General features: G+C 35.6%; 1 protein-coding gene across 2 annotated transcripts in view; it reads right to left on the bottom strand.

Annotated features, from left to right (window-relative positions):
• The window catches only part of tln2a (talin 2a), a 57576-nt gene that overhangs the window by 25317 nt on the left and 18824 nt on the right, over positions 1-13435 (bottom strand). For both annotated transcript variants that reach the window (XM_051900377.1, XM_051900378.1), the window contains exons 3-17: positions 9780-9948; positions 9558-9655; positions 8763-8892; positions 8302-8454; positions 5921-6063; positions 5435-5562; positions 5098-5161; positions 4846-4950; positions 3645-3800; positions 2709-2810; positions 2422-2498; positions 1891-2071; positions 1554-1667; positions 640-748; positions 260-468 (exon numbers count right to left, since the gene is read on the bottom strand). In XM_051900377.1, coding sequence (XP_051756337.1) covers positions 260-468; positions 640-748; positions 1554-1667; positions 1891-2071; positions 2422-2498; positions 2709-2810; positions 3645-3800; positions 4846-4950; positions 5098-5161; positions 5435-5562; positions 5921-6063; positions 8302-8454; positions 8763-8892; positions 9558-9655; positions 9780-9915 — 1905 coding nt within the window. In that variant the 5' untranslated portion in view covers positions 9916-9948. The remainder of the gene's footprint in view (positions 1-259; positions 469-639; positions 749-1553; positions 1668-1890; positions 2072-2421; positions 2499-2708; positions 2811-3644; positions 3801-4845; positions 4951-5097; positions 5162-5434; positions 5563-5920; positions 6064-8301; positions 8455-8762; positions 8893-9557; positions 9656-9779; positions 9949-13435) is intronic.

Below are 13435 nucleotides of genomic sequence, written 5' to 3'. Positions count from 1 at the left end.
CTGTCAAAAAGACATTCATTCTTGTATAAAGTAAGGTATAAAAGAGTTTCTTGTGTTTCCTTCAGAAAAATTCCCATAGAAAAGATGAAAATACTAAATTAATTTAATTATTTTTGTGTATCTCAAGACGAAACCATACAGAAATGGCATACATGTGCATACAATGTTTGAAAAAAACTTTGGGAATGAAAGAAAATGTACAGCACAGTCCATCAGAATGAGAAGCAGAGATTATTTGCAGGACATCCTTTGCTCGCACCTCTCCTGATGTAGGCTCCACAGCTTTGAGCAGGTCAGACACAGCTCCAGTGAGGGTCCTGGCAGCCCTCATGAGGTCATGTCCACTGCCCACCTCATCCTCCATCAAAGCTGCCAGCAGCTTCACACCTTTTGACATCTCCGTCAGATTGGAGGAGATGGTAGTAATTGCACAGCCTACCGCTGTATAATCTGTGTCCGTCGGATCACCTGGGAAATGGAATAGGAAACTGATTATGTACAATCAAAATGTAAAGTGTAAAGCATTTTTATTTTCAGGAACCGGACAAGTTTTTAATTTGTATTTACAGTAAAGCTGTATAGTAAGTGTTGTGAAACATCTTACTAATTTAATCAGTTTTAATATGGCTAAGGCTTTACCAGCAGTAAGATTAACCACAGAGGCAGTTCCAGCTGTAATGGCGTCCACCTGAGAGTGAATATCATGCTTGGACTCATCCATCTTGTTCTGAATCCACATTTTAGAAGCCTGAAATAAATAAAAATACAGTTAAATAATAATAATAATTGTATTTTTTAATTATTCTTTAAGTTAAAAATAAAATGGTTATAGGTACAAGAGAGTACATGGGAAGTTGTGTGCAAGACATGTGCATTTCTCATTATATAAACACAAATAAAATTTACTTTTTAAATAAAATATAGGTAATAGGTACAGGAGAGTAAATCCAAAGTGTCATGTGTGCATTTCCTCACCATATCATCAAAAATTATTAAATAAAATAAAATAGGGTTAGGGTTAAAAAAAATAAATAAATAAAAAATAAAATAAAATTTAAAAAATGAATAAAATGTAAAAATAAATAAAAATTTTGGTAACAGGAGAGTAAATGTGAAGTGTCATGTATGCATTTTCTCACCATATCAAATAAAAAAATAAAAATAAATTAATTTAATAAAATAAAATACCAAAAATAAAATACAATTACAAAAAAAACAAAAAAAAATAAAAATAAAAAAATAAAAATAAAATAAATTTTTTTTATAAAATTTGGTAACAAAAAAAAACAAACAAACAAAAAAACCACATTTATTTAATAAAATAAAACTCCAAAAATAAAGGTAAATTAAATTTTGGTAACAGGAAAGTAAATGTGAAGTGTCACGTATGCATTTTCTCACCATATCAAAAAAAAAAAAAAAAAATTATATATATATATATATATATATATTATATAAATAAAATAAATAAAGTAAATAAAATTCCAAAAATTAAATAAAATGTATTGGTAACAGGAGAGTAAATGTGAAGTGTCATGTATGCATTTTCTCACCATATCATCTCCAAGTGGTGGCAGCTCTTGCACCTCCTCCAGGTCCTCCTGTGCCTGCTGCACCGCTTGCATACTGGTGTTAATGGTTCCCACGAGAGCCTGTTGGGCTGCACTCTGATCACCAAATTAAAGATAGCAATAATTACACATTCATCCATTAATATAAACTATGACAGCTGTAAACTGATGATCAATCAGTTTGTGTTATGAAGGGGCTGATGCTGATATCTAGACAGCAAGGCGGCCTATAGCCAATATGAGGTTAAATAATGGACAATTAATTAACTTTGCTGATTAAGTGCTTCATAAATGTGAGCATTTTTATATGGGGACTCACCAGTGGTGGCATATGCCCAAGATGCATCTGTCCAGTAGTGATCTGTTGTTGTGGAGAGGGCATGGTACCCATGTTCAGCGTTTCTGGGCCGACAGAACCCGACCTCAAGATCCCAGGCAATGCCACCGAACCATGCTCTACCCGTCCGACACGATTAAACTGCTGCTGCAATATAGTAGATCTGTGAAAAATAGAGAGAAAGGAAAAAAGATAAATGAAAATGACAGAAAGGCAAAAGTTAATTTTTCAATTTTGTGTTTTGTACTACAGCATTCAGGGGTTATTCAAGAAGAGAAGACGCCGGCACTCTTTGAAAACAGGCTGAATATATTACTGTGTGTGGAACAGGTAACCTCAGCTCAATCTAGATAAATAGAAACTGAGATAAGGTTTTTCCACAGTGATTTTCCTGTAATGCTGTACTGGTCCAATTACAGAAGTATTTCCAAAGACGACTGGCAAGAAATTACAAAACCTTGAAAGGAAATATGGTTCTTATCACTGCTGACTCAAAATTTGTACACGTCTTACTTTTTCGGAGAAACCGATTCCTCTAACATGGTGGCCTCCTCATCTCCCTCCAAACCAAAACGGTCTTTGCTTTGTTTCTGTAGGGCCAAACATACATACATAAGCACACATTTACACATAAGACTGTGCATAGATTAAACATTGTGCATGCTGTAATCTGAACACTGTTAATCCGTAATACAAAACCCCTTTATAATCCAGGAGAATATCTATCATGAAAAGCACACAACGCAACTGAATGTTGAATATTTAATGAAGGAAAGGCAGATAAAGGAGTTAATACGAGCCTTCTTGAGAATGATATCGATGTAACCAGCTATAAGTTGCGATATCTGCTCCCCCTCGGTGGTCTGAACAGAGTAGTAGCTCTCCTGATACTCCCCAAAATCCTGAATATTGGCAAAAACACAGGTTGTCAGATTTTAATGAGAATGAATAATGGATAATATGTATGTATGTATATATATATATATATATATGTGTGTGTGTGTGTGGGGGGGGTAGAATATACAGTTTGTACAGTATAAAAACCATTACGTCTCTGGAGAGTCCCCACAAGGAGAGTAAACCAGACGTGTATGTTCAAAAGTTTGGGGTCAGTACGTTTTTGTTTTTTTTTTGCAAGAAATTAATACTTTGAATCAGCAAGAACATGTAAAATTTTTCAAAAGTGACATTTTTTCAAGTGATTTATAATGTAATGAATTCTATTTTACATAAATGCTGTTCTTTTGAACTTTTAATTTATCAAAGAATCCTGGAAACAAATTGCATCATGGTTTCCACAAAAATATTATGCAGCACAACTTTTTTCAGCATTGATAATAATTTGAAATTTTTCTTCAGCATCAAATCAGCATATTAGAATGATTTCTGAAAGATCATGTGACACTGAAGCCTGGAGTAATGATGCTGAAAATTCAGCTTTGCCACCACAGGAATAAATCACATTTAAATTATTTTAAAATAGAAAAGTTATTTTAAAATTATAATAATATTTCACAATATTACTGTTTTCATTGCATTTTCTCATCAAATAAATGCAGCCTATGTGAGTTCAAGAGTCTTCAAAAACTTTTTTACAAATATTACATACCCCAAACTTTTCAACAGCAGTGAATATATGAAAAAAATAAATTAAAACACTTCCTGTAGCCCCTGAGCCATTTGAACCATCTGGAAGTCAATGTGTGTCTGTAAGAACATGTATGTTATGTAAGTACCAGTGTAAAGCTCTTAGGTGAGGCAGCCCATCTCTTCACTGTAGTAAGTGGCCACTCTTGAACCACGTCTTTGGTTTTCTCATCCACCCGCATCACTGATTCTTTGGTTATACCCAGCAGCCTTGGGACCAGCTTATTTTTACTTTTCATTTTTTCCTGAGAAACAAAATCAACACAAAATAAAAGAAAAAGTTTAATTCACTATGATCAGAACAATACAAACGGTCTAACAAAATCCTGCCGGTGTTTTTTTTTTTTTTTTACACTTATTCCACATAACACTCTTCCAGTATCCTCTTAGATTCTCTAAAGCTTTGTCTTCTCTTAAGCCACACTTTCTCTCTCTCAGAGCTGTCAGCAGATGGATGAGCTGAGCTCTGCTTGCTTGTCTGAGTTTCCGAATTGCGCAGTGCCAATCTTTCTCACTCTAGCTTTTTGCACAAATGCATTTACCATTAAAAGTCAAACAAAAAACAAAACAAAACAAAAATCCTGGAAACAGTTTTAGTTTATCAATACAGAGAATAATTAGATTGGTCATAAGAAATAAATAAAAGCCAGAGTAAAGCTAAAATCAGTAACTTATTAGGCACAAGCACATCTGCTCCACCTTAACTCAAGCAGAGCTGAACTGTAATCAGTCCATGAGTCATGCAGACCACCACCGGCCAGGAATGGGGGGTGGAAGAGACGGAAGAATTCTGGAGGTGGAATTCCTCTCAGATGATGAAAGCTCTCATGAGAACATTGATTGGCAACATGTACACCGAAGAAAATTTCTGGACTTCAGTATGAAAGAACAATGACATTGTGACTCAGGACTGTTGATGTCAAAAACACCTTTACAATATGTGAGCTGATTCAGAAATATGATTTGAAGGCAAACACATATCCCATCATGGGTGTCCATATGGGTGTCCCTGGTCAAGAAATTTGATTGGCCATCCCAGGTGCCACCTAATATTCTAAACAGCTCGGGGGAGGGACCTTCAAAAACCTTCTTCCACACGGAAATCAAAGCAGAAAGCAGTGTCAATTTTTGGTTGTACATACAAAACAAAAACAAACAACACAAAACCCATTATAAATAAAATTTAGGTTATTATCATCATCATCATCAATATCTGGGAAGTCCGGACACTTCACTGTAACAAACATAGCTTATATAACCAAGTACAACACAAACACACATGCACTTTACCTTCACCAAGAAGAAAGACACTCCATATGTTCTGAGTGATCTCGCAAGCTTCACATATTTCACTTTGGCTTCAATCTCTGTCATTTCTCCACAAGCCTTATGTTCCTGTTAAATTCATGAAGCGTTTATTCATCTAATTAGTTCATTTAACTCATTAATCGCTGCTTATAAACAGTGAAGTTCAAGATAAACAGACAAGTATAGAAAATGATAACATCTATTCATAAACAAGTGCAGGATAAACAGACCCACCTGAAAGATCTTCTTCTCTGCTCCTCTCTGTTTGATGTATTCCTTAGGCAGAAACTCCTTTAAGCTGAACAAAATGAAATGCACATTCAAAGTGTGAAAATTTGTGATAATACATTGAACTGTAAACTGGCATTACAGTTATACGATACATATAAAATATTTAAAAGCATCTAAGCACTTTTCATTTGAGTTTGTTCAGCACATTAACTAAATGACCATATTGTCAATTAAAAGCCAAGAAATTATGTGTAAAATCTAGACATTGTAGCACCATTGATTACGAAGCAGTACTATAGTACTGTGTATTATAACTGAAAGAATTGGGACTTGGTCTTACTCCAGAAATCCAGACTTATGTTTATGTTCTATATGAGGCCCGAACTGGATCTGTGTTTGAATTCCACCGAATTCACAAGCCTTGTCAAATGACACGGGATGAGAACCATTCAGGATGTCGTCACGCGCCTGCAGGTAGACACAATTGTTATCAAAGCCTTTAGAAATCACACAGCAGAGATGATCCAGATCAGCAACCAAGTCCCTGACAGAAGGAGAGCTTATAAAAAAGGTAATAGGGACTGCACTACTTCACAGATCGATACAATGTGTATAACAGCATGTAGTGCAGCACTCAAAGAGGCTTTTAGGGCCATATGTCGATAAGAGATTTACAGCATTTCAATCTATATACGTTATATTGAACGGGCAAGTAGAGAACTGTGGAATCAGATCATTTAGGTCAACATGAGGCTGTTGGCTACCGATCACAGCTTTCACCTCACATCATTATAAAATAAAATAAGAGACAAGAGGCGTGTCTAACCTGTACATAGAGCAGATTGAGCTGCACGGGATCTCGCGAGTCCACGTTTTGATCGGAGTAGAAAAACTTTCGTCTCAGCAGCAGTGTTTCACTCTCCTCGACTCCCTGTTCTCTAAATGTACGCCCATGATCCAACCAATTCACTGTGAGACAAACAGAAATAAACTATATACAGTCATGTGAAAAAGAAAGTACACCCTTTTGAATTCTATGGTTTTATTTATCAGGACAAAATAAAAAAAATCTGGTCTTTAGCAGGTCTTAAAATTGTGTAAATACAACCTCAGATGAACAAAAACACATGACATATTACAGTGTGTCATTATTTATTAGGTCTGGACTTTGACTGGGTCAGTGCAACACTTTGATTCTTTTCTTTTTCAGCCATTTTGGTGTAGATTTGCTGGTGTGCTTGGGATCATTGTCCTGTTGCACGACCCAATATTGGCCAAGCTTTAGCTGTCAGACAGATGGCCTCACATTTGACTCTAAAATACTTTGGTATACAGAGGAGTTCATGGTCGACTCAATGACTGTGAGATGCCCAGGGCCTGTGGCTGCAAAACAAGCCAAAAATCATCAACCCTCCACAAGCATGATGGACAGTTGGTATAAGGTGTTTGTGCTGATATGCTTTGTTTGGTTTTCACCAAATGTGGCGCTGTGCATTATGGCCAAACATCTCCTCTTTGGTCTCGTCTGTCCAAAGGACATTGTTCTAGAAGTCTTATGGTTTGTTCAGATGCAATTTTCCAAACCTAAGCCATGCTGCCGTGTTCTTTTTAGAGAGAAGAGTCTTTCTCCTGGTAACCCTTCCAATCATGCCATATTGTCCAGTCTTTTTCTAATTGTACTGTCATACTGTCATTTAACATGTTAACTAAGGCCTGTAGAGTCTGCGATGTAGCTCTTGGGTTTTTTTGCAGTTTCTCTGAGCAGTGCACGGTCTTCGACCTTGGGGCGAATTTGCACTTGAATGTTTTCCACTTGTGAATAATCTTCCATGCTATAGAACGATGAAATTATTTGGAAATGGCCTTGTAACCATTCCTAGATTGATGGGCAGCAACAATTGCTTCTCTAAGATCATTGCTGATGTCTTTCCTACTTGGCACTGTGCTAACACACACTTGAATGCTCCAGACAAGCAAAATGCCAAACTTCTGCTTTTATAGAGGTGCTCACGCTTGCTGATGATCAATTAATCAAAGGTATTTGATTAGCAGTGCCTGACTGCTACTTACCCTCTTAATTGCTACTTATGGAAGCAGTAAGGGTGTACTTAGTTTGTCACACATGGCTTCTCCAATTTGGCCTAGTTTTTGTTAAATAAACCATGGCACGGGGTAATATGTCATGTGTTGTTGTTCATTTGAGGTTGTATTTACCTAATTTTAAGTAATTTTTAAGTAATTTCATGGACCAGATGATTTTTTTATTATGTCCTGATATGTAAAACCATAGAATTCAAAGGGTGTCTTCCTTTGAATTCTTGAATTCCTTTTTCCACAAGAACACACACACATATACATACATACCTATTATATATATATATACACACACACGCATATATATGTATGTGTGTGTGTATGTATGTATATTCAAAAGTTTGGGGTCAATAAGATTTCTGAAATTAGTCTCTTATGTTCACCAAGACTGCATTTATTTAATAAAAAATAAATAAATACAGTAATATTGTGAAATATTATTACAGTAAGATATATTTTCCCCTTCATTTTTTCTATTTTAATATATTTTAAAATGTAATTTATTTCTTTGATGGCAAAGCAAAATTTTCCATTAACCATTATTCCAGTCTTCAATGTCACATAATCCTTCAGAAATCATTCTAATAAGCTGATTTGGTGCTCAAGAAACATTTCTTCTTATTATCAATGTTGAAAACAGATGTGCTGCTTAATATTTTGGTGGAAACCATGATCATATTCTCAGGATTCTTTGATGAATGGAAAGTTCAAAAGAACAGAATTTATTTGAAATAGACATAATTTGTAATGTCTTTACTGTCTTTTTTGAACAATTTCATGCATCTGTGCTGAATAAGTATTAATATATTAAAAATCTTACTGTTCCAAAACTTTTGAACAGTAGTGTACATACGGAAGGAGATACAACAAAATGAACCTACACAATATAATACAATAAGAGAATACTTAAAAATACATAAAGAATACATAATACACAGAGAATACATAAAAAGAATAATAAAATACAATAAGAGACTAAAGGGAAGCAAAGATAAAGGCTGAAACAATTCTAAACCTAAAGTTTATTGACTTATTGAGGCCTGTTTAGCAGTTCTAAAGCTGAAGAGCAGTTCAGCATGTCTATCTGCATATGGTGGCTGATGTGTTACCTACAGTCATCATCTGTGTGCAGTTTAGCTTTGAGCTTCTCCATCTTCCTCTCCTCCCTCAGCAGAGTTCTGTCTTTCTTCAGTGTGCCCGTCCCTTCATCTTTCTTCTCCTCCACCACCTCCTGAATGAGAGAGTACTCTTCATAATTTGTGATTCCTGGAAGGAGAAATGAGACATAGTTAAAGACTTGCTATGGCCTGTGTTGTGTGTATGTGTGTGTATATATATATATATATATAACAGAACAACTATACATACACAATAAATGCTTTAATTTGAAATAGAAATATTTGCAAATCTGATTACTCTCACTTTTGTTCAATTTAATGCATGTCTTATGTTACTTATGGCAACCAAGTGAGTCAGGACTGCCACAGGCACCCCTTCAAAACAACCCGTATAAGAGAGTAACTGTATATGACGCAGTTATATCAGATAATAACCTGTATAAGAGCATTACTAACCTATTCTACTGCAGATGGTGACAAGCAGCTCTCCCACAGTTTTGGAATCATCCACCATGATGGTCTTGACAGCTCCATCCAGCATTTTTATCTTCTGAGGTCTCTGTTTTTTCTTATACTCCAGTATGTCCTAAGAGACAGAGAGAGAAAGGGACTAGATTTGCATTTCTCGAGTTCCCTGTAATGAATGTGAATGCGTTTGCGAGAGAAACGATAGGAAAAGAATATATAAAAAGTAATCTTCATGCAAAATACAACAAATTAGACCAGCAAGTCATGTGGTTGTGAGAGCTGAACATCTGTGTGTGTGTGAATGAGGGCGAAGAAAAGGTCTTTTGATGTCAACATCTGACAAAAGATGAAACACTACTGATGAAATCTTCATTTAACACTTCTCAATTTACACCGCACACACATTTGTATTTCTTCATGGGAACAAGCATTCGGTTTTGTCTTTGTATACAACACTCCTTCAAACAGGCACAGAGACTTACAAGTGTAAACAAATACAAACAAAAACTACATGCTGCAGTGACAAATGTCTTTAAATCACAACACTGTAGCATGTCTCAGTAAGTGTAGACACTAAGGGGAGCCTTTCCTCTCTCTCACAAACGCAGAGACTATAAAAAGCAAAGTTAAGACCTCTTCTCATCTTTCAACACACACACACACACACAAAAAATGTGTGCGAAGACACGTCACAAAAACAAGACAAGAGTGCAAAGACATGTCACAGAACATTTGACAGGGGCTTGTAAAATAGAAAGAGAGACAGAAGATCAAAGAACTTACCCCATTTCTCAGCATGTAATAATCCAGCGTCCGGCCCCCTTCCAGCCAGATGCCTTTCCTGGGGTCTTCATCTGACAGAAACAGCCCATATTCTGAAGCTGAGAAACAACAGACACTGTATTAGAACTTGTTTTTAACCAAATGATACAACATTTGCAACTAGATTTGCAATCACTATAAATATTACTATACAAAAAAACAAAGCAAGCAAGCATGTCCCACCCTGTCCCGTCTGGGCTTCCGGAACCCTCTCTCTGATGACCCGGCATGCATCGTACACAGCCGTTGATGGCTCAAACTGCATCGTCTTCACCACATTACACTGTCTCACACAGATTTTCAAAGACAGCGCCACCATCCTGCCAGCTCAAGTATTACAAAGACTCTGCACCTGTGGAGAGATGGAAGGAGATGAGAGGGATGGAGAACAGAAGAGAGCATAGAGAGCATTTGAATGATGCTGATTTTAGGACTTTTATTAACATTCTCATAAAAGATGTAAATGCAAATATTGTCAAACATGTTCATTGTTAATTAATGCTAATTCATTTTTTTGTTTTTTGTTTTTTTCCAGAATGTATTGATTGTTAGAAAAGTGTTCCTTTACTAAATAATACAAAAATTTAAATAAATATACACCAACGACTGGAGAATGTAAGATTTTTTAATGTTTTTAAAGGGTCTCTTATGCTCACCTAGCATTTATGCAATTATAAATACATTAAAAACAGTGAAATTTTATGACGATTTAAAATAACTTTTCTATTTTAATATGTTTTAATGTTATTGTTTAATGTTAATGTTAATGTTATTTTTTCCTGTGATAGCAAAGCTGAATTTTCAGCATCATCACTTCAGTCTTCAGGTGTCACGTGACCCTTCAGAAGTCATTCTGATGCTGATGTGGTGCTCAAGAAACATTTTTTACACATTTCTCATAATATTTTTGTAGAAATGTGATTTTTTTTTTTTTTTTTTCAGGATTCTTTGAATAGAAAGTTCAAAAGAACAGCATTTATTTGAAACAGAAATTATTTGTAACTATGTAAAAGTTTTTTTTTTATGTAGAGGGCAAAATCACTGTCCGTCTCCATCTGTGATATTATTTTACCCCCAATACAAATGCTCATGTGTGATATCAATCATTGAAGCAGGAATATGTACCTACAACTCATTTTCCTGTTTGACATTGTGTGTGTTATTAGAAAGGTATCCGATTCTGGATTCTGTCCATCCTCTCTCTCTCTCCCACACATACTCTTTACTGTTAGCACCTGAACTCCCAGTCAGCTGTCTTTACTCTTTCAGTACTATCCAAACTGCATATTAATGAAACACTGTCTAGTTTAAACACACACGCAGAGAAAAACAAAGACACAACATAATACTAGACAGGGGATAGAGTTTCACTTTGAACTTTCAAACCGCTTTGGCTGGAGCAGAAAGAGAATTATAACGGTTCATTCCCTTTCGCATGTATTGAAATCATGAAATCAACATCTAATACATAACCAGAATTATCTTAAAGTCAGAGTATCTCTTAGCATTTAGCTAACCTTTATTCTGTATGTGTGTCTGTGGGGATGGAGGATGCCCTTGTACACAGTTGGCACACTGAACACTGGCATGGGTTTGGCAGCGATCTGACCTAGTATGTCAGGGACGAGCTGTAGAGCTCTGAGAGGTTTTAGACAGACATATATAGATCAGCAAATGCATTGTTGGAAATGCAATAGTCGTGACACGAAGTCTGATTCTCGAACTCTGCAAATATTAAGTACACAAAGCTTGCTTCTTTTTGAGACAGACTATTGAGTCACTGAGTCAAATGTTAATTCAGTAACTGCTCTGATTGGTTCAGTGAGTTCATTCAGTGAATAATTCATTAGACTGATTCAAACTGCAAACTACTGTAGTTTGTGAATCTTTTAGAAGCATTCATTAAAGGGTTAGTTCACCCAAAAATGAAATTTCTGTTATTGATTACTCACCCTTATGTCATTCCATAAATGAACACGAACACAAATTAAGATATTTTTGATGAAATCTGAGAGGTTCATAGAAAGCAATATAATTACAACAGCAACAGCGTAGGAGAATGACAGGGCAGAGACGAAATTGATGAATAAAGTCGTTATTTTTGTGTTGTTTTTTGCACACAAAAAGTATTCTTGTCGCTTTATAACATTAAGGTTGAACCACTGTAGCAATAGTCACATTGACTATTTTAACGATGTCTTTACTATTTTTCTGGACCTTGAATGTGCTAATTATGTAAAAAAATAAAAAAAACTCGGATTTCAGCAAAAATATCTTAATTTGTGATCCAAAGATGAACGAAGGTCTTACGGGTTTGGAACAACATAAGGGTGAGTAATTAATGACAGAAATTTAATTTTGCCCAGTGGGACTGTAACGCTTTCAAAATGTTGTTTTTTTCCCCCCCCAGTGGTCTGTATGTATCAACTTCTGCCTCATTCAATGCCATGAGTTTGGGGCGGGATAATCTGCATGTCCAAAACATAGATTGAAGGAGACGTGTTCTAAAAAACTGTTTAGGGATGAATTTTACTTTTTGCAATTCCATCTGGTGCTGTTAGTGGTGCAGAAATGACACGCTTTACCTTTAAATACATCACCTAAATTCAGTAAAACACCAAACCCCTGTACAGAAAATCAGTTCATGTTGCTGAGTGCCACTGAAACAACACAAAATTCCTGTCTGATCAGGCATGACTTCTCATTTGCATATGCAAAGCACAGTCTTCTGCATTCAATGTTTGCAAGCATATAGATCTATGAGGCGCTAACATGACCAGCCCACCGGTGGCTCTAGAGAGTCTGAAACATCATAACACTCCAGAGAATGCTCTTCCATTTATAGACATTCAACAGGATCACATGCTACATTCAGGTTAGCAGACTGACTGAAGTCTGATTACTCACTCAAGTTCTTACAGTAATGAAACGCACACATGCAGCCATTCAATTAACACAACCTTTTATTTCCACTGCCTCATATCAGCGAGACTCAGCAGCTATATTCTCCCATAGAGTCATACACTCTCACACACACACTTCCAGACGTGACTCATGTCTGTCACCAGTGTTCCTATAGTAACTGTGGGCTACTGGAATATGATTACGGTGCTAAACACCACCCTCCACAAAGTTTTAAGTTAATCTGAACTCCACAAATAGTGTATGTTTATAAAACTCTGATTACTTTGAAAGATTTCAATTAACTTAAAACTTAAAATAGAAATTAATAATCATCTCACAAGTAGACTCTAAAAACTGCTGGTTTAAAAACAACCCAAGTTGGGTTGAAAATGGACAAACCCAGCAATTGGGGTGTTATAACCCAGAGGTTGGGTTAAATGTTTGCTCAACCTGCCGGGTATAGTTTTATTTAACTCAATTATTATTTAAAAATTACTGTATTGCTTGCTTAAAATGAATCCAAAGTATGTTGGAAATAATAATAAATGAACATTAATAAGTTTAATGAATAATAATTAAACAAACATTTACTAAATTGCTTATTAATACAAACCCGATTCCAAAAAAGTTGGGACACTGTACAAATTGTGAATAAAAAAGGAATGCAATAATTTACAAATCTCATAAACTTATATTTTATTCACAATAGAATTTAGATAACATATCAAATGTTGAAAGTGAGACATTTTAAAATGTCATGCCAAATATTGGCTCATTTTGGATTTCATGAGAGCTACACATTCCAAAAAAGTTGGGACAGGTAGCAATAAGAGGCCGGAAAAGTTAAACGTACATATAAGGAACAGCTGGAGGACCAATTTGCAACTTATTAGGTCAATTGGCAACATGGTTGGGTATAAAAAGAGCCTCTCAGA

The sequence above is a fragment of the Ctenopharyngodon idella genome, chromosome 7, assembly GCF_019924925.1.
Source record: "Ctenopharyngodon idella isolate HZGC_01 chromosome 7, HZGC01, whole genome shotgun sequence".
Taxonomy (NCBI): Eukaryota; Metazoa; Chordata; class Actinopteri; order Cypriniformes; family Xenocyprididae; genus Ctenopharyngodon; species Ctenopharyngodon idella.
This window is presented reverse-complemented; position numbering and strand designations above follow the sequence as displayed.